The sequence below is a fragment of the Mytilus californianus genome, unplaced genomic scaffold, assembly GCF_021869535.1.
Source record: "Mytilus californianus isolate M0D057914Y unplaced genomic scaffold, xbMytCali1.0.p SCAF_4, whole genome shotgun sequence".
In the NCBI taxonomy this organism is placed as follows: domain Eukaryota; kingdom Metazoa; phylum Mollusca; class Bivalvia; order Mytilida; family Mytilidae; genus Mytilus; species Mytilus californianus.
The window spans coordinates 122983944-123005614 of NW_026262690.1; the positions used below are offsets into that span (position 1 = coordinate 122983944).

General features: G+C 35.0%; 1 protein-coding gene across 2 annotated transcripts in view; it reads right to left on the bottom strand.

The window, feature by feature from the left end:
• Positions 1-21671, bottom strand: part of LOC127739304 (uncharacterized) — a 338236-nt gene that overhangs the window by 51381 nt on the left and 265184 nt on the right. For both annotated transcript variants that reach the window (XM_052250977.1, XM_052250978.1), the window contains exon 2: positions 1945-2075. In XM_052250977.1, the coding sequence (XP_052106937.1) occupies positions 1945-2035 (91 nt within the window). In that variant the 5' untranslated portion in view covers positions 2036-2075. The remainder of the gene's footprint in view (positions 1-1944; positions 2076-21671) is intronic.

Sequence of the window (21671 nt, forward strand, 5' to 3'; positions counted from 1 at the left end):
TTTTGTGCCTGTTCGAATCGGTCTGTCTTGATCATGTGTGTTGTGCCTGTTCGAATCGGTCTGTCTGGATCATGTGTTTTTGCCTGTTCAAATCGGTTTGTCTGGACCATGTGTTTTGTGCCTGTTCGAATCGGTCTGTCTGGACCATGTATTTTGTGCCTGTTCGAATCGGTCTGTCTGGATCATGTATTTTGTTCCTCTTCAAATCAGTCTGTCTGGGCCATGTGTGTTGTGCCTCCTAAAATTAGTCTGTCTTGACCATGTGTTTTGTGCCTGTTCGATTATGTCTTTCTGGACTATGTTTTTGTGCCAGTTCAATTCGGTCTGTCTAGATCGTGTGATTGTGCCTGTTTGAATCGGTCTGTCTACAAATATGTTATGTGACTGTTCGAATCAGCCTGTCTGGACCATTTGTTTTGTAGCAGTTGAATCGGTCTGTCTGGACCATATTTTTTGTGCCTGTTCGATTCTGTCTGTCTGGACTATATGTTTTGTGTCTGTTCAAAACGGTCTGTCTATACCATGTGTTTTATTACTGTTTGAATCGGTCTGTCTGGACTATGTGTTTTGTGTCTTTTCGAATCGGTCTGTCTGGACCATGTGTTTTATGCCTGTTCAAATCGGTCTGTCTTGACCATGTGTTTCGTGCCTGTTTATATCGGTCAGTCTGGACCATGTGTTTTGTGGCTGTTCAAATCGGTCTGCCTGGACTATGTGATTGTGCTGTTTAAATCGGTCCGTCTGGACTATGTGTTTTGTGTGTGTGAATCTGTCTGTCTGGACCACGTGTTTTGTGACTGTTTAAATTGGTCTGTCTGGACCATGTGTTTTGTTCTTGTTCGGATCGATCTGTACGGGCTATGTGTTTTTGTTTGTGATCATGTGGTTTGCTATCTGAACCATTTGTTTCTTTGTCTGGACCATGTGTTTTGTTGTCTCAACCATGTATTTTGATGTCTGGACCATGTGTTTTGTTGTCTGAACCATATAAAATTGAGAATGGAAATGGGGAAAATGTCGAAAAGACAACAACCCGACAAAAGAGCAGATAACAGCCAAAGGCCACCAATGGGTCTTCATGTGTTTGTTGTCTTGTGTTTTGTGTTTGTTCGAATCGTTTTGTCTGGACCATGTGTTTTGGTTTTGACCATTGGATTTGCCATGTATTTTGTTGTCTGGACCATGTGTTTTGTTGTCTTAAACATGTGTTTTAATGTCTTAACCATGTATTTTGGTTTGACCATGCGTTTAGCTGTCTGAACGATGTGTTTTGTTGTCTGGAATATGTGTTTTGTTGTCTGAACCATGTGTTTGGTTGTCTGAACCATGTGTTTTGCTGTCTGAACCATGTGTTTGGCGTCGTTGTTTGTCGTTAATTTTGATCTGTTAGTCTTTTTCAGGAGTTGAGTATTAGCGATTGTTATGGTCTATGGTACTGTCAATTACGTTTTTGGTAATTACAGTCACATAGCTTGCTGTTCGGTGTGAGCCAATGCTCCGTGTTGAAAGCCGTACCTTGACCTATAATGGTTTACTTTTATAAATTGTAACTTGGATGGAGAGTTTTCTCATTGGCACTCATACCACATCTTCCTATATCTATATACATAGATATGTCTGGACTATGTGTTTCATGTCTTTTCAAATCGTTCTGTAGTGATCATGTGTTTTGCGTCGTTGTTGGTCTTAATCTTTTTCAGGAGTTGAGTATTACTGATTGTTATTGTCTTTGGTTCTGTCAATCATTTATATTTTTAAAAATTACGTTATTCTTGCAATCAGAATGGATTTAAGTTTAAAAAAGAACTTTTAACATTCTGTATGAACTTGTGTTTATTTGATAGATGTTTAATTTTGTTATTCAACATGAGTATTGCTGAAAGTTATGTTAGTATGATAATGTACAATAAATTTTGCTAAAAACAGAGTGTAAATAATGCGTACTTTTCGTTGTTGGTTCTTCCAGAAAAAAAACAGCTTCCACAATAATTGTACAAATCATGACTAAAAATGTAATCATAGCAACACGTGCCATGATGGTTTACTGTCTCCAGGTACGGTCGTGGTGATATTGTCTGAAAAATAGAGAATAAACATTTCAAATTATACTAGTAGTTTTCTGTTTTTTGTATGAGTAAATAGAATATCTATAAAAGAGGTAAAATTTTTCTCCGGAAGCTTGTTAGTGTCAGGGTGTAGTTTTAAGTCGTTATGAACTCATCATGACTTATTAACTCGTTATAACTTAGCTTACTCGATATAAAGACTAAGCTAACTAGTTATAATGCCTTAGTCCAACTTGCTATAACTACTAAGTAACTCGGTATATAACGACTAAGTTACTCGTTATACCAACTTAGCTAACTCATTATAACAGTTTACTACTTACAGTGGTTCAAAAGGCTTTGAGAAATCGACTAGACATTTGGTCCAGTAAATCATTTGGTCCACTAAAACATATCACTTAACTAGACCAAACCAAATTTTACTGGACTTTACCCAATGTCCAGCGACTTTTGGAATGACTGCTACTTAGTTAATATACAATTATGGCCCGTTGAAAAGGTGAATATCCAAAATTGTCAACACGAGAAGGTTATTTCACTGAGGGCGCAGCCCGAAGTGAAATAACTTTTAAGGGTTGACAATTTTGGATATTCATCGTTCTAAGGGGCCACAATTGTTTTATTATACCGAACTAACAGTGGAAGGGCATTTTGAATCATTGTAAAAGCACTTACTCTTACTTGAGTCAGTAACAAACACAAGTTGACGTTCAAAAATACATGTAATTTGTGTCTTAGAATTCTCGTATGTACAACAAAGGTATATTCTTTTTGTAAAATATTGATGGCCCTGAAAAGGACCGTTATTAGAGATATCATCGACACAAGATGCACGTCAAAAGCCTTATTTCCGCTTCTCTCGATCAATGGGCTTCCTGTAACTTGAACGTTGCCATTTTGTTTATTCACGTTTGTGACGTCATTTTCATGAGTACAAATCAACAAACTAAAAAGGTTATTCGCCGGTGAATAATAGGGTTATTCAACGCTGGTGTAAATTTTTAGGGTTATTCGTTCTTCCTTGCAATTGAATGAAAATTAACTGAATTATTCCATGTCACGTGATAACGTTTTACCCAATAGAATTGTTTGAAATATATGTAAGGTATAATAATTCGTTATAACGATTGCTAAGTCGAGCATTTAAAATTGTTGGGGGAACGGATTTTGATAATAAATATTCTGGCTTAAAGCAAAACTGAAAATAAAAAACCATGCCTTAAGCAAAATGAAAATGAATATTTTACCCAATAAAATGCAGGATAGAATAATGTTTATTGTTTAGCTGACACAATGCAATAATTACATTAAATAAGATACCATGTGTTGAGAATATACTGCAAATGTTAACGTTATGTTTCCCGTATTTACGTCATGTTTTTGACGTTAATTTGTACCTTTGTATGGTCGCCTTCGATATAGATTTTGATCATAAAAGTAACACAACGCAAAGTATAGAGTTTTCTTCGTTTATAACAATACATTTTGGTGCCGCGACGCCATGGAAAGTAAACTGAAAGCGGTGAGAGCAGGCCATAAAAGTGCTGTAACAAGACTTTTGAGAAAATCTGAAGAAGAGCAGAATTTAGACAGAGAAGAAAGTACAGAATTATTAGAAACACTTTCGCAAAAACAGAAGATTATTAGTGCTTTGGATAAAGAAATTCTAAATTTAACAAAGGATGAGGATGTTGAGGATGAAATTCTACAGACAGATGAGTATAAATTCTTTCTGAACAGTCGGAAAGCAAGCCCTGAGAAACGACCGTTGTTGCTACTTTCTTAAGACAACAATGGGACTGATGTTAAAGCCCGCCATTCTGAAATTGCGTTAATTTCGCGGAAAAAATAAATTGGCGCCAATTTGGAAAATTTTTCTATTTTCTGTTTTTACTTGCCATTGGAGTCAGAAATAGATGTCTTTCTATCTTTTAAGCATGTGTCTGATTTTTAAATAAAACTGAGACTACTATAACCTAAATTGGCCGTCCTTTAACAAATACGGTAAAATGTAGTCTGTTAGTTTTTTCTTCTTTTTTTCACAGATAAACAAAGATTATAACGTTATATATATAATCTATAGATAAAAAAAATAATACGTATCTCAAAGTTATAAAAATATTTATTTCACCCCTTAGGAAACCCCGTTTGAACTAAATTCCAAAAGAAAAACATTTTTTTGACATTGTAGTTTTTTGGTCTTACACATCGATGTCAACATGCATCTGAACAGAATGTACACACATTTAGTGTGCTTGTTTGAAAAAAGCAATGGCAAGTTCAGCTGTGAATTTGACTGGATTAATTATTCTTTTTAAGTGAAATGTTTGAAGTTACCTAATAAAATTGAGAATGGAAATAGGGAATGTGTCAAAGAGACAACAACCCGACCATAGAACAGACAACAGCAGAAGGTCACTAACAGGTCTTCAATGCAGCGAGAAACACTATAAGGTAAGGAAATTTTATACTGTCTGTGCAACCTTGATGGCTATATTATTATTCATTGTTGATTTTATTTTTTTATGATGAAGGAATCCTGTAATGGCTGTAAAAATAAATGCAAATAGTGCATGTACAATGGAAACATACAAGTTTTGTCCTTTAAAATTAAAACAATCTCTTTCAGACTTTTCAATTTTATTTTAATCACCCTTATTCAAAGCATTTTCATCATTACATGAAGGGTAACTTACTTGTGATCTAAAACATAATTATTGACTTAGCACTCAGTAGTGAGTAACTGCACTGAAATACTTTTATAATGCAGTTTTTTTTTTAATAGAAGAAGAAAATATGAGATTAAATCTTTCTCGTTGTTATTTATTCGGAAGTTCATGGTTATAAACCTTTAAATAATTATCCATTGGTTTAGGCTTTTTTTATAAGTTGAGTCCATTCAGTAGAACATGTAGGCTGTAATCTGCATGGAATCCAGGAGACAAAATTTATTGCTATATTTATAATTCAATATAATTATACATAGATTTTAAACCAATTTCCTTTTATTTCAAATTATGAAGACTTTATATTGAGAATACTTTGATTCTTATTTCCTTTTAATGAATAGATTGTATATGAAAAAGGTAGGATCAGGTATCAGGATTGAAAGAGAATTCAATATTTCAACCCTGTTAGATCCAGTTTTATGCATATTTAGGCTAGCTCTGGCCTTTAAGTAGTGAAAATTTAATAATTTGTTGATATTATTTGGTTAAAGCAGTAAAATGTTTACCAAAATACTAAAGTAACTCATGGAATAATGTATTTTGAAATTTACTGTAATGATTAAAGCCCTATATCAGTTCTGAAACTGTTTCAAAAATAATAAAATGTGTTTACCTGATTGTTATACATATGTCTGTAGTATCAAAATATATTTAGTAAAAATATAATTAATTATTTTTTTTTACTAGTAAATAACAGCATGTATGGTGCTTAATATATGAAAAGTACAAATAAGTTTGTTCATGAAAAAGTGTCAACAAAGGACGTAACTCGTAAATGTATGATTACTATCGGAACTGCTTCGTCATAATATATCGACACATCGAAGTGGCACATTTGCGTATTACAGCGTATTAACCCTTTCGCCGATGAGTCCCGGTTTACCGGGATTCACGCTTCAGACAGCTGACGATGAGTCCCGTTTTACCGGGATCGGAATACCTCTTTTATATTTCCCGCTCAGAACAGTGCAAACACGAGTTATCTTTCTTTGTTGATACCCGGATGAAAGTGTAAACATGCCCCCAAAAAAAAAATGAGGAACAAATCATGGTAACAAATGATAACCAAATCGTATGATTTCTTTATGATTTGAAAGTGATAAAATTTCACATGCAAATGAGCTAACAAATCACAACAACAAATCACGAACAAATTGCTTCCATTTCGTAAGCAAATCACAAACAAATTGTCAAGAAATTGTTTTGAAATCATTAACAAATCAGAGATCATTGCTTTCCTACTTCAAGCAAATCACAAACAAATTGTTTTCAAATTGTAAAGAAATTGTAAAGACATTGTTATCAAATCTTTAACAAATCAGAAGTAAATCATATTCCTACCTCAAGCAAATCACAAACAAATTGTTTTCAAATTATGAAGAAATTATAAACAAATTGTTATCAGATCTTTAACAAATCACAAGTAAATCATATATTTCTACCTCAAGCAAATCACAAGCAAATCGTCAATAAATTTGCATCAATCATCAGTTCACAGATTAAATCATTTACATCCAGATCAAAAATATTTTCTGCCCCTGACCACCCCCAAACTTTGAAGTGCATTTGTCTTCATTTTACCTTAGCTACTCCTCTAATTGTAAAAAGGAATACTATCTTTGGTTGCGATGAGGGACGAATCGTTCCCTCTGTTTATGTTTCTCTTACTTCTCTTCCGAATTTGACTCTAACGAGATTTGACAAAACTTGGGCAACCACGTGTACTAAAAGGATGCATGTCGAATATATATAGGTGATGAGTCTTAGTCTTGGTCCAAATTTGCTAATGTAGCTTTGCCCCTACTGCCCGGGATCTGGCCAGTAAACATGAAAAATTAAAACATGAAACTTGGCAGTGAATTCTGTCTGCTGGCTCGGGAAGCTAGTCTTTAATTGCATGTCTCGATCTGTTTACACATCTTTTACACATTTTGAAAATGAGTCCTGACAGTACAAAATTAAATCGAGATACTTAAATGCACACTTTCTGAATTTAAAAATTTCACACCTTTTACATGTTAAATAGTATTAATTGAATGTGTGAAATTATAAATAAATAACTGAGATTCCTTACCACTCTCATCATTGATAGTACAACTCCTCATCTTGCAACCTTCTTTGTTCAGTTAATATAGAACAGTATTTGAAATTTGAATTTGATCTCAACCGGAAGTCAGAGAGATAGATAAACAAAGAAAATTCGAATGCATTAACATTTTATTCATTGTAGCAAATCATCAATGAATCACATCATGATAGCTAACAAAGTTAACAAATCATTTTCAAATCATTTCATATGATATTCTAAGTAAACAAATCATAACGAAATCACATCATTTTAGCTAACAAAGTTAACAAATCTCTTTCAAATCACTGCATACAATATTCTAAGTAAACAAATCATAAAGAAATCACGCAAAAACAGAAACAAATTGCTTACAAATCATACAATTGAAAGAAATCACAAAGAAATCAGTTTTAGGGAATTTGGCAAATTCTGATTTGTTTATAATTTGTTTAATGAATCACAAGCAAATGGTACTAACAAATCGCAGAATCATGATTTGAAAGAGATTTGAATACGATTTGAAAGCAATTTGTTCATTTAATTTTCTGTTTGGGTGGCGCTTCCGTTTGTTGAAAACCGTGTCAAAATCAGAGGAAATTTACGGAATTTACGAGAATTTAAAATGAGGGAACATTTTTTTTGAAAGAATATGGAAGAATTGAAGCCAAACTAGTATACTTTTTTGACATAAAATGTCGTTTTATGTACAAAACACTTGGAATGGACATTGTTCAGTGTAAGGAATTTGTACAGCCTCATAAAATATTTCTAATTTTTGCCGTTTTGGGTTAAAAAATTACGATTTTGGGTCAAAAAGTAGAATTTTGAGAATTTCACCTAGATAATGCCGAAAATTTGAAAATTTGAATATTTTATGAAGAAAAAATTATCAAAACATGAACAAAACTGTGCACATGGTGTTAGTGAATGAAATAAAGACACAAAATACTACAGACAAGTTTTTATTGACATTTATTATGAAGATCTCCCACTTGAGTAATAGTAGCCAGGGAAGCCATCGTCTCAGAGTAGCCTCTGTCTGGGCAGCTATCGGTGAAAGGGTTAAGTGGCACAAATTTGACACGGGCTAGTTCATAAAAAGCCTCATCACATATTTTAAATTCAGCATAGGTTTCCGAGAAGTTAAGAAAGAAATTTCAACTGATGTGTTGAAAAAACTTGACGCGACGAGTGACGACCTTTGGTTTGAAGGCTTCGTATTCTAATTCAGTACGCTTAATCAAAACAATTTTTATGTGAGAACTTCTAAAAAGTATACACAATTGGCATTTGTAATGTACAGCATGCTTTGGTTTCATTTGATACGACTTTTTGGAGGAAATAGAGTCGTTTCAGTTGAAGAAAAAATGACCCAAAAAATGCCCAAATATGGTAGTCACATGACTTCCATTGTTGCTTTAAGAAATGGGGTCAAACCGGGGTCAGCTTTCCGACTGTGAATACTAAAATTAGACACATTCGTAAAAAATACTCAAATTCACCAACTTCGAATATTACCACCTTACCTAATCTCAGTAATCAATCAACGGAAAATACGAATCAGCATAGTTCAGTAGGAAATACATATAGCTCTGTTCAACAACAAATGTACCATGTTCCGCCCAACGTTATGCAGAATCACCAACTTCCGAAACTCGCCTTACCTACATTTACAGGAGAAACACTCATGTGGCAAACTTTTTGGGACTCGTTCGAATCATCTGTACACTATAATCCCACACTTACCGACATACAGAAATTCACATATTTTAAATCGCAACTTAGTAATGAAGCCGTTCGATGTATTGATGGACTACAGCTCACAAACAATAATTATACGGAAGCTATAAAATTATTAAAAGAACGTTTTGGTCAGCCACATAAAATCACAAATGCCTACATGCAAGCCCTATTAGAACTTCCTGCACCGCAATACAACATTATTAGCCTCCGAAATTATCACGACAAACAAGAAGCATATATAAGAGGTGTAGAATCGTTAGGTAGATCGGGAGATTCATATGGCGCACTGCTCATCCCAATCATCTTGAATAAGCTACCGTCAGCTGTAAGACAGAACTTAGCCAGGGAAAACGGAACTGATAATTGGGAATTAAAAGAATTGAGACACGGGATATTGAAAGAAATTACAATTTTGTAAGCAGGAAAACGCACCGATGTAGTTATTGAAAATGTACCGTCTACAGGGTCATTTTTGACAAGCACCAATAAACAAGATTACCCGCAAATGCAAGATAGATATTAAAACCGCCAGAAACAAAGTACGAATATTCGTCAGAAACCTTGCATATATTGCTACGATATGCATGACCCCGCAAAATGCTTAAAAGTTCCAGATTATTAACACCGTATAACAATTGTAAAACACAAGAAATTATGTTTTAATTGCTTAGGAACGCACCGCGCAAGTGAATGTAGATCTCAATTTCGTTGCCGACTCTGTAACAAGAAGCACCATACTAGTTTATGTACCAAACATACCGATAGATCGTACTTTGATAAAGCGTCAAATGGAAATAAATATGACACGTCAGTCAACACCGTAGTCAACAATGAAATTGTTGCCACTGCCACAAGTTTTCATTCGTCCACGATACAACCCCGTTCAAGCGTATTATTGAAAACCGCCGTAGCATCTAAGAATGAATACGAATATTGTTCGATGAAGGAGCACAGCGTTTTTTCCTGACCGAGGAATTAGCTCAAAACTAGACATAAAGGCAGTAGGTACAGAAGTTATTCACCTTTCTGCATTTGGAAATACTAGTACTAAAGTTCGACATTTACCGCAAGCAATTGTATACGTTGAGTTAATAGAAGGAGTAATTAAAGAACCTTAGTGAGCGCGCTCACATACCCCACGTCCCCACATTGTCACTGGAGAAATAAAATAACTGTAAGAAAAAAAATTGTATAAGAAAAAAAAATTGTATCATAATTTCCTATCGATATGCAAATCTACATAGTATGTCCTTATTATCTACAAAGTTTCATGAAATTCTGTTGTGTGGTTTTAGAGGAGTTGCGATGACAAACTGTTGCAGAGGTATATTGCAGCAAATAAGTTCAAAGGGGCGTAACTCCTAGAAAAAAAATTGAATCGTAATTTCCTGTCGATATGCACATCTACGTAGTATGTCCTTATTATCTGAAAAGGTTTCATGAAATTCTATTGTGTGGTTTGAGAGGAGTTGCGATGACAAAAGGTTGCAGTAGTATATTGGGCAAATAAGTTCAAAGGGGCGTAACTCCTGGAAAAAAAATTGAATCATAATTTCCTGTCGATATGCACATCTACGTAGTATGTCCTTATTATCTACAAAGTTTCATGAAATTTTGTTGTGTGGTTTCAGAGGAGTTGAGATGACAAACTGTTGCAGTAGTACATTAAAGTAAATAAGTTCAAAGGGGCGTTACTCCTAGAAAAAGAATTGAATCGTAATTTCCTGTTGATATGCACAACTACATAGTATGTCCTTATTATCTAAAAAGGTTTCGTGAAATTATGTTGTGTGGTTTGAGAGGAGTTGCGATGACAAGAAACAGGACTGACGGACTGGCGGACGGACAGACGGACGGACGGACAGACGGACGGACGGACGGGTCAAAAACATTGCACCTCCGCAACTCGTTGCGTGGGGTATAAAAATACCCATTGAAGTCTTAGTAGTCCCAACTATAGCAAGTCCGATTACAAGTTATAGTGAAAATGATACCCGAGATTGCAAACATCTCAAATGATTACGATTAGCACACCCGATCACAAACGACGACAAGTTTAGTATATCTTTACTGATAGGAGCAAATTTTTACTGGGATTTTATAGAAGATACCGTTATAAGAGGAAAAGGTCCGACAGCAGTTAAGTCTAAACTTGGTTACCTGTTGTCTGGTCCGACATCAACAGATTTGAATCGTAAATCGGGAGCCGTAGGAATGTTCAACATTTTGACAAATCACAAACCGGAAGAGTTTAATTTAGAAGTATTTTGGAAATTGGAGTCATTAGGAGTAGTCGACGTAGAACCGGGCCCCGGCGCCATAAAACTTTTTTTTTCTGAGTAAAAAAATATTCTCAGAATGAATTATTTTACTCAGCTAAGAATGAGCACTATTTTATCCGCCATAAAAAAATATTCTCAACGTTGAGAATATTCTCAGCTGAGAATTTTTTTCTCGGTGATGTAAGCGGTAAAATAAATGTTTGGAAACTAAAAAGTGTACCAAACTTCGCTAAAACGCAGTTTGATCTCTTTAGCAATAATGTAAAACATAAAAAGTATCTATGATACTGATAGATACAATGACAAGACCGTAAATGGCGTAATGACATTTTACATTTTGTAAGCATCTGTTACCACAGTTTACCTACATTTACAGGAGAAACACTCATGTGGCAAACTTTTTGGGACTCGTTCGAATCATCTGTACACTATAATCCCACACTTACCGACATACAGAAATTCACATATTTTAAATCGCAACTTAGTAATGAAGCCGTTCGATGTATTGATGGACTACAGCTCACAAACAATAATTATACGGAAGCTATAAAATTATTAAAAGAACGTTTTGGTCAGCCACATAAAATCACAAATGCCTACATGCAAGCCCTATTAGAACTTCCTGCACCGCAATACAACATTATTAGCCTCCGAAATTATCACGACAAACAAGAAGCATATATAAGAGGTGTAGAATCGTTAGGTAGATCGGGAGATTCATATGGCGCACTGCTCATCCCAATCATCTTGAATAAGCTACCGTCAGCTGTAAGACAGAACTTAGCCAGGGAAAACGGAACTGATAATTGGGAATTAAAAGAATTGAGACACGGGATATTGAAAGAAATTACAATTTTGTAAGCAGGAAAACGCACCGATGTAGTTATTGAAAATGTACCGTCTACAGGGTCATTTTTGACAAGCACCAATAAACAAGATTACCCGCAAATGCAAGATAGATATTAAAACCGCCAGAAACAAAGTACGAATATTCGTCAGAAACCTTGCATATATTGCTACGATATGCATGACCCCGCAAAATGCTTAAAAGTTCCAGATTATTAACACCGTATAACAATTGTAAAACACAAGAAATTATGTTTTAATTGCTTAGGAACGCACCGCGCAAGTGAATGTAGATCTCAATTTCGTTGCCGACTCTGTAACAAGAAGCACCATACTAGTTTATGTACCAAACATACCGATAGATCGTACTTTGATAAAGCGTCAAATGGAAATAAATATGACACGTCAGTCAACACCGTAGTCAACAATGAAATTGTTGCCACTGCCACAAGTTTTCATTCGTCCACGATACAACCCCGTTCAAGCGTATTATTGAAAACCGCCGTAGCATCTAAGAATGAATACGAATATATTGTTCGATGAAGGAGCACAGCGTTTTTTCCTGACCGAGGAATTAGCTCAAAACTAGACATAAAGGCAGTAGGTACAGAAGTTATTCACCTTTCTGCATTTGGAAATACTAGTACTAAAGTTCGACATTTACCGCAAGCAATTGTATACGTTGAGTTAATAGAAGGAGTAATTAAAGAACCTTAGTGAGCGCGCTCACATACCCCACGTCCCCACATTGTCACTGGAGAAATAAAATAACTGTAAGAAAAAAAATTGTATAAGAAAAAAAAATTGTATCATAATTTCCTATCGATATGCAAATCTACATAGTATGTCCTTATTATCTACAAAGTTTCATGAAATTCTGTTGTGTGGTTTTAGAGGAGTTGCGATGACAAACTGTTGCAGAGGTATATTGCAGCAAATAAGTTCAAAGGGGCGTAACTCCTAGAAAAAAAATTGAATCGTAATTTCCTGTCGATATGCACATCTACGTAGTATGTCCTTATTATCTGAAAAGGTTTCATGAAATTCTATTGTGTGGTTTGAGAGGAGTTGCGATGACAAAAGGTTGCAGTAGTATATTGGGCAAATAAGTTCAAAGGGGCGTAACTCCTGGAAAAAAAATTGAATCATAATTTCCTGTCGATATGCACATCTACGTAGTATGTCCTTATTATCTACAAAGTTTCATGAAATTTTGTTGTGTGGTTTCAGAGGAGTTGAGATGACAAACTGTTGCAGTAGTACATTAAAGTAAATAAGTTCAAAGGGGCGTTACTCCTAGAAAAAGAATTGAATCGTAATTTCCTGTTGATATGCACAACTACATAGTATGTCCTTATTATCTAAAAAGGTTTCGTGAAATTATGTTGTGTGGTTTGAGAGGAGTTGCGATGACAAGAAACAGGACTGACGGACTGGCGGACGGACAGACGGACGGACGGACAGACGGACGGACGGACGGGTCAAAAACATTGCACCTCCGCAACTCGTTGCGTGGGGTATAAAAATACCCATTGAAGTCTTAGTAGTCCCAACTATAGCAAGTCCGATTACAAGTTATAGTGAAAATGATACCCGAGATTGCAAACATCTCAAATGATTACGATTAGCACATCCGATCACAAACGACGACAAGTTTAGTATATCTTTACTGATAGGAGCAAATTTTTACTGGGATTTTATAGAAGATACCGTTATAAGAGGAAAAGGTCCGACAGCAGTTAAGTCTAAACTTGGTTACCTGTTGTCTGGTCCGACATCAACAGATTTGAATCGTAAATCGGGAGCCGTAGGAATGTTCAACATTTTGACAAATCACAAACCGGAAGAGTTTAATTTAGAAGCATTTTGGAAATTGGAGTCATTAGTAGTCGACGTAGAACCGGGCCCCGGCGCCATAAAACTTTTTTTTTCTGAGTAAAAAAATATTCTCAGAATGAATTATTTTACTCAGCTAAGAATGAGCACTATTTTATCCGCCATAAAAAAATATTCTCAACGTTGAGAATATTCTCAGCTGAGAATTTTTTTTCTCAGCTGAGAATTTTTTTCTCGGTGATGTAAGCGGTAAAATAAATGTTTGGAAACTAAAAAGTGTACCAAACTTCGCTAAAACGCAGTTTGATCTCTTTAGCAATAATGTAAAACATAAAAAGTATCTATGATACTGATAGATACAATGACAAGACCGTAAATGGCGTAATGACATTTTACATTTTGTAAGCATCTGTTACCACAGTCCTGACAAAAAGTCACAGGATATAAAGTTTGAATTTATAAGAGAAAGATCTTGAAATATTTGAGTTATTTACCCGTAGCTTCTTATAAATATATATTACTTTTTATATTTCTTTATTTATTTATATTTAATTTTTTATAAAGATTAAATGTAATCCTCGTTGACGTTTACGTGAAGAGTGCTTTCTTTCACGTCCGCACTTCTACCGAGTATGGCATGCCAAATAAACATTTAAAATAGTTATTACGGATCAATAACATACATTATGTATTCAGACGACATAAGAAGATACCATGTGACAATTTTAACTTTTAAGTCAATTGTTTATTAAAGTGAAACAGAGCTGCTTTTTTCTTAGATCTACAAACAAACAAAAAAAAACAAAACATAAAAAAAACCCCAAACAAACCGGATATTTTTATATCAATATGAAAGCCAGTAAATAATTTTAATAATTTTAAATTTCATATTTTCCGACAATGTACATGTATATATTGTTTTTATCCTGAAATTTACACTCAACACTTGGAACTTTAGTTGTTAAAAATCTAAATCATTGTCTCTAACTTTTCAAAGAAATCGACATAGTTTAAAAGCGGACCGCGAAGAGGACCCCAAAATGAACTGGTACTCAAGAAGAAATATCCACATTACCGCTTGCTCAACATGGAAGAGGGGTAACAGGAGACTTTATTTGTACAAGTACAAATACAAATAAAGCAAAAAATTATTTGTGTACCTGTTATTTGTACAATAGTTAGCTGATTGCAGGATATGTAATTTTAATACGTTTTCAATATTCAAGAAATGTAACTTTTAATATTAATATAAATTTGATACAGAATTAAATACGATTTGACAATTATGCAAGTAGTCAAAAAAATTGCTCTGGATTATGAGTTTAATATCATATTGCACAGGAAGAGAAAATGAAAGTACGACATCGTGTGAGAAGGCATGCATGGCATATATTGTCCATTACATTTATTAACAACACCTTGTACAAATATTCTCTTAAAAAATAAAAACAGTTTAATAGAACAAACAAAACTATCCGTCACAATGATACAGTCGTCCGCCATAAGTATTCGTAAAAACAAAATGGCCGCCAGTCAAGGTAAATCTACACATGAAAAAACTTGGAACTATTGAACAAGTAACAAAATAAAAAAAAATCCTACCTTAAAAGGCTTAATACTTTGTAATGTTTCCTTTGTCAGGGGCGTAGCTGGACTTAAATAAAGTGCAATCATAACTATTGCCGAGCGGAGCGAGGTGAAATTTTTTTTTGGACCATTTTATGCAGAAAATGATAACTTTTTTCGGGCATTTTCCCGGTATGCCATGCTTATGAAATTCACATCACATTCACGCCCAAACTCCTATTTTGTGAATACTTGTGGACTTTATAGTGATTCGGCAAGGGAGGAGGCTATGGACCGCTCAAAGTCCCCAGCTGGTCCAGGATAGCACCCTAGTCGGGGATTCAGGGCAGCACCGTAGACGGTTGTCCAGGTAAGCGAATCCCCATGAAGCTCCGGGCATATGAGTAATTACAGTGATTGCTTTCAACATGAAAAATACCCTATCTGTTTCTTACTATACCATATTTTCATGAAACAATAGTAAAAGTCTAGTGAGTTCCGTAATTTGCTGCTTATATTATTAACATGGTTATTTTCAAATATAAAAAAAAATTTATAAAACGGGAAGATCAGGAAGAGTCGACAACCGAAGCGTTAATCAATGGACAATTGACAAACCTGGGAACAGATAAGACACAAAAGGAGAAACAAAAACATTCAACATTGAAAACTAAATACAGATGAAAAACACGGACCCAGAAAACAATGTTGCGACCTCCGGTGCTCCGGCCAAAAGGGTAAGCAGTTCCTGCTTCTTGCAAGACACACGTAGTGTGTCTCACGAAGGTCATTCTCAAATCAAAGGAGAGGTTTCTACGACAACGGTAGAAGGTCATTTGGGACACAGATACCCCAGGTGAATCAATAGTCTTTTGGACGAACGGCAGGGTAGGAAACTCACTGGAAATGTCTACCAGACCACAGGGCTGGCTGCATAAAAAAATTACCTGTCCTGATCAAAATTTACCAGCCCTGAAAATTAATGCAATAAAAATCAAACCCATTTTCCTTCAAGATTCTAAATTATGTTTTTGTGTTTTGAGATGTTTTAATGACTAGAAGTATTATTAGATAAACTTGAGGATTTTTTTGTGATGAAAGTGACTTATGACTGCTTTTGTAAATACACACTGCAACAAGACTTACAAGTGCACATTTAAGCAGACACTGCTAAGCCTAATTACCATTTGTTCAGAAGCTAGTGTGATTTAAATTTTAGAATATGGGGTGGGCACTGGGGGTGTTAGTTTGTCTTCAGTGTAATTCAGCATGCCTTTGTTTGTACCTTTGTTCCACAAAATTACTTTTAAGCAAATAAAAATAAAATTTTGGTTTCATTTATAATTTTATTATAAATCATTTACACAATATTTGAAACTCAACCACTCGAACTCCGTTTTCCAACAAGGAACAATTGTCCGCTTCCTCTTAGACTGATCGTACAATTTATTTTTTCCTGTTGAGTCAACAGCAGTTCGCTTTTTCGGCGACGAAAGGCCCAAGTACTGTCGTAAAGACATGAGTTTACCAAAACAAATTTGTACTTTTGATTTCCTCTAATATTTATTTTTTATTTAATAAACGCGATCGCGATTGGACGATTCGATACCAAGTAGCCAATGAGTGCGGATCTTACAAACAACAGGTATCACCATGTTCCCTGCAGAAATCGCGTGGAAACACGTGGTAGTAAAAGGTTAATTGGCAGTCATGATTCTTACGTGCTGTTATGAATGGGGTAATACTGAGAACTCATTCCAAAAATAGAAAAAGGTAATCCCAACCACCTGCAAAAAATAGACCGTCCACCGGACTGTTGAAATTTAATTTTTGACTGCCCGATCGTAAAAGAGGCCGTCTCGGGCGGTCGGGCGGGCTATAATTTCCAACTCTGCGAACGGACAATGGGAATACGAAATCTAACGGCCACTTTTAAGTCTTGACTTATAAGTAAGGGATATAAATCTAAGATGTTTTCAAGGTGATTGTATTGAGCCTGTATTATTAAATGTTAATACTGCATGTAAGACTTAAAGTATAGTTAATATCGAAAGTCCATATATCTATTTTTTGCCAAGGCAAATGATCGCAGAACTCTCTCGGTGTTAATATCCATTTCTTTGTGAACATGTATGAGCGCCAACGAAGATAGTCTGTCCTGTACCATGGTTGAACGGAGATAAGTTTTCGGTCGCCTTAATCAGAGACATATATATACACAGTGTATATATGTCTCTGCCTTAATGCACTTAATGACCGTTCAGTAGTTGATGTAGTTACTGGCATTGTAATTAGAATTGAGAAGATTGCGAATATTGAAGGATTTATAGTTCCTTATTAGTCACTGCTACAGACGACATCAAAGATTTGGGCTTTAAACACCGCCCGACACGATAATCTGTAAAGAATGAAGACTATCCGTAATTCAATTTCAGATTTTTTTTTTGGTGAAAAAAATGTGCAAGCAAATGATTTTTTGCGTAAAGGCAGCTCCGCGCCTGTTTGTTCCTCATTACTCGTAAAATCCTCCTAGGAATGCTGTTATACAACGATTTCAGGTAAGTTACAGTTAAAGTGTCCCATATATGTCACGAATTTCACGTTCCAGGTCTTTGGTATTATACATCTTATCGCTATTCCCGCTTGACCCGAGAATCTGTCCCGCTCAAACTTTTGACGTCATACAACAATCACTTTTCCATTGTGGCGTCAGACATTTTCTATTATGACGTCAACATTTTACGGGAACTTGTGTGATGTCCAATAATGGCGGACAAATAGCGATAAGGTGTATTTATGTTCTGAGTTCGTTTTTGCAGTTCCCTTTTTAATACCCACCAACAATTCTCAATAATATTGAGGTCAGGACTCTGAGCTGGCCAGTTCATGCTTTTTAAACCCGTTTCCCTTCTAAAATCTTGAACGGATCGGGCTCGATGGACGGGGGCATTATCATCTTGAAAAACGTAGTCATTATCTGGAAAATGACGAACAACCACTGGCCACACGTTATTGTCAATAATGTCAATGTATTTTAAGGCATTTATGTTCCCTTCAACAACAGATATAGTTCCGACACCATGGTAAGTAATACATCCCCAGATCATTAAACTATACTTGCGCCGAGATGGAGGGCAAATACAATCCGTCAACCACTCTTCTCCGACCTTTCTCCAGATACTGACACGAGAATCCTGCCCAATGACTACCTTGCACTCATCGCTGAAAATTACTTTACTCCAGTGTGCATTAACAGTTTTATGTAAATTTCCTCTGCAATATGCCACTCGTTTTTTCTTGTTGACTTCACGGATACGAATTTTCTTCTTTACTGAACGCTTGTGGAACCCATCAGAATGTACTTTACGTTCAACAGTTCTTTTTGAGAAAGGTCGATCAATACTCTCATTAAAAATATTAGTAATTTCAGATAAAGATTTACGGCGATGTTTTTTTACACAACGGGAAAGTTTTCTCATGTCCCGGTCATGAAAGGATTTTGGTCTGCCTGATCTCCGAATGTTTTCTATATCACCCCGATGTTCATACCTCTTCAAAAAACTGTAAACGGTACTCTGTTTGATGCCTGTCAATTTGACAATATCACTTTTTCTGTAACCTGCATCATTTAATGCAGCGAGACGACATTTTTGATCAGATGTTAGTTCTTTTCCCTTGCGACCCATTTTGTTTACATTGGCTACAACGTAAGTGCAGACGAATCTGACGTCATCACGCACGTGTCACATGACAACCACATGTTTTTCTACAGAACCATCTATATATAGATTCATTGTCATCCCGATTGTGACATGGAGACGACAGCAAAAACTTGTTTACCCTTCCGTGACGTGACCGCCATTGTTGTTTTTACGAATATTTATGGCGGAGTACTGTATATGAGGGTCTTGATAAAGGGGAGGGTGTTCTATTTTTCTGTATCCTGTAATACACCTTATTGCTATTTGTCCGCCATTACTGGACATCACAAAAGTTCCCGTAAAAATTTGACGTCATAATAGAAAATATCTGACGCCACAATGGAAAAGTGATTGTTGTATGACGTCAAAAGTTCAAGCGGGACAGATTCTCGGGTCAAGCGGGAATAGCGATAAGGTGTATTCTATTGGCCATTTTTCTCTATTCAGTAAGAAATGTTTTCTGTAAAATTCGTGTGTTCTAATGGTGCATATGGAAATTTCCTTCTCTATAATGATTTTGATATGATAGATGTTTTGTCTATGTAAACGACATAGGTATGACGACACTACCCAGTAACCCCCCCCCCCCCCCCCCCCCCCCTTTTCCCCTCCCCCGAATCTCTCACTGTACTGCACAAATGATACATTTATCAATTTTGACTAATATCTGTTCAAAACCAAACAGGGGAAAATTATTTTACTTTCATTGTAATAATTTGGATATCAGAGATAATAAACAGTAGATAGGGTGAAGTTAGGTATATTTGATTATACATGTATTTGGTTTGTAGATGAGGTACCAGTACTGCAAAAAAAGTAAAAAGTAGAGAGATAAATCTAATAGAAAAAAAAATCGACCACCTGCACTAGATTTTATTCTTGATAAGCCCAACTGTCCAACAAAATATAAAATATTGCCTATTATTAATCAACTATTTTGGAGAATATTAAAATATATTTAACATTTATTGGTAGTGAAAAAAAAATGCTATAACCCTAAAAATTCAAAGACAATTGTTATTCGTCCTCGAGTATCAGTCAAATAGCCCTTACCAAAAAAATTGTTGTTTTAAATTGCAATGAATTATGGATCTTACAAATATGAAACCGAAGACGTAATAAGCATGCTGGCGAACGAGAATTTTTGATTCTGCAATTCGCAATTCTATTTAATTCCCGTTGATTGTTCATTTATAATTTTGAAAATATAAAGAAACTGAGATTTCAACTCGGGCAAATTTGACCTTCAACTCATTTAATTGGCTATGATTTTAAAGTCTTTTTGGTCATATTTCTGATTTGTTGTTTTCACTTTGTTTTCCACTATCGCAGAGTTTTTTTGTTGTCAATGGTCATGTTGGTCTGACCTCTGACACGAACTGTTTTATCAGTGTTGTAATGTGTAATCATTTCTGACGCAATACATGAGAAGTATGTAAGGTTGACTTTGTCTGCAATAGTGGACGAAATGGGAAGTCAAGATTTGTTAACTCCTCATGCAAGATCGTGATTTTGGAGCAAAATACTGATGCTTACGAATCAGAATCAGAATCAGAATAATTTATTATAGTGTCACATACCAATATAAAACACAATGAATACATAATTACATAATATGCAATTAAAAATTAAATATTACAATTAGAATATTGGTACCCAGCCAAATAACTGACTTATGAGACACTTTAAAAATATAACACATATTATAAAACAATTAAAACTAATGTACTAAAATATTATTACACACAATACCTCCTTCGATAAAACATGTGATATAAAGTTTTTGCTGGTTGAATTGCATCATTTGACATTAAGAAAATAAATTTGTCCTGTAAATCAAGATCGTTAAAAGTCTCACAAATATCACCAGATTTCTTCATTAAATCATATCTTAAATCTGCATAAAAATCGCACCCTAACAAAAAATTTTTTCATCCTCAACACAATTATCTGTACAATATATACAAGTACGCTCATTTAAAGGAATTTTCTTTTACGGATGTACAGAAATTGCATCGCTTCCGTACATCAATTGACCAATTCCGTATTCAATATGTCATTCGATTTACCTTATTTTTAATTTTTATATAAAAAAAATGTACATTTTAGCACCCCACTATTCAGTCTTTTTTCTTTCTTTTTTTTTTGCACATGTTTTTCTTTTTTTGGGGGGGGGGGGGGGCGGATATTTTCTATTCTGTAAATCACCTCATATATCTTGGTATTCAAGCGGGATATATAATGCATATACAGTCTTCACGACGAACTGCTAAATCTACAGGCCCGGAGCTCAATTTTTGAAAATTTTTAGTTAGATTCTGTTGGCTTGTAGATATGATTTTTACAGGCCCGAGAGCAATATTACAAGCCTGGTCTGCCTGGGCTGCCACTCAGCGTGAAGACTGCATATAACTACTAGTGTAGGAGTATCTACAATGAGAAGCTGTTTAACTGGTCGCTTTTTTGTGGTCTCTTTTAAAATTCGGTAAGATTAATATGCTACAACCAACTAACAAAGATGGGGTTATCAACTTAAATTTTTAATTCTCATATGCTATCACAGAATAGTAAGACATATTTTGATTTCTAAAGGTCAAATTATGTTGTATGCCACTTAATTTTTCAATGTTCAAAGAAAATGTTACGGCCATATTTGGAATATTTCAACTATATTGCGTTTTTGATAGTATCAACATATTTATGCTCATTTTACAAAAATCATACTTATTTTCATTTATTTCTATGAATAGAAGATGCTGCTCAAAGGATTTTGTTGGGTTTAAAAGATATTGGATGATTATATTAAATATCTTTTGTAGTTGTTAGATTGTTTT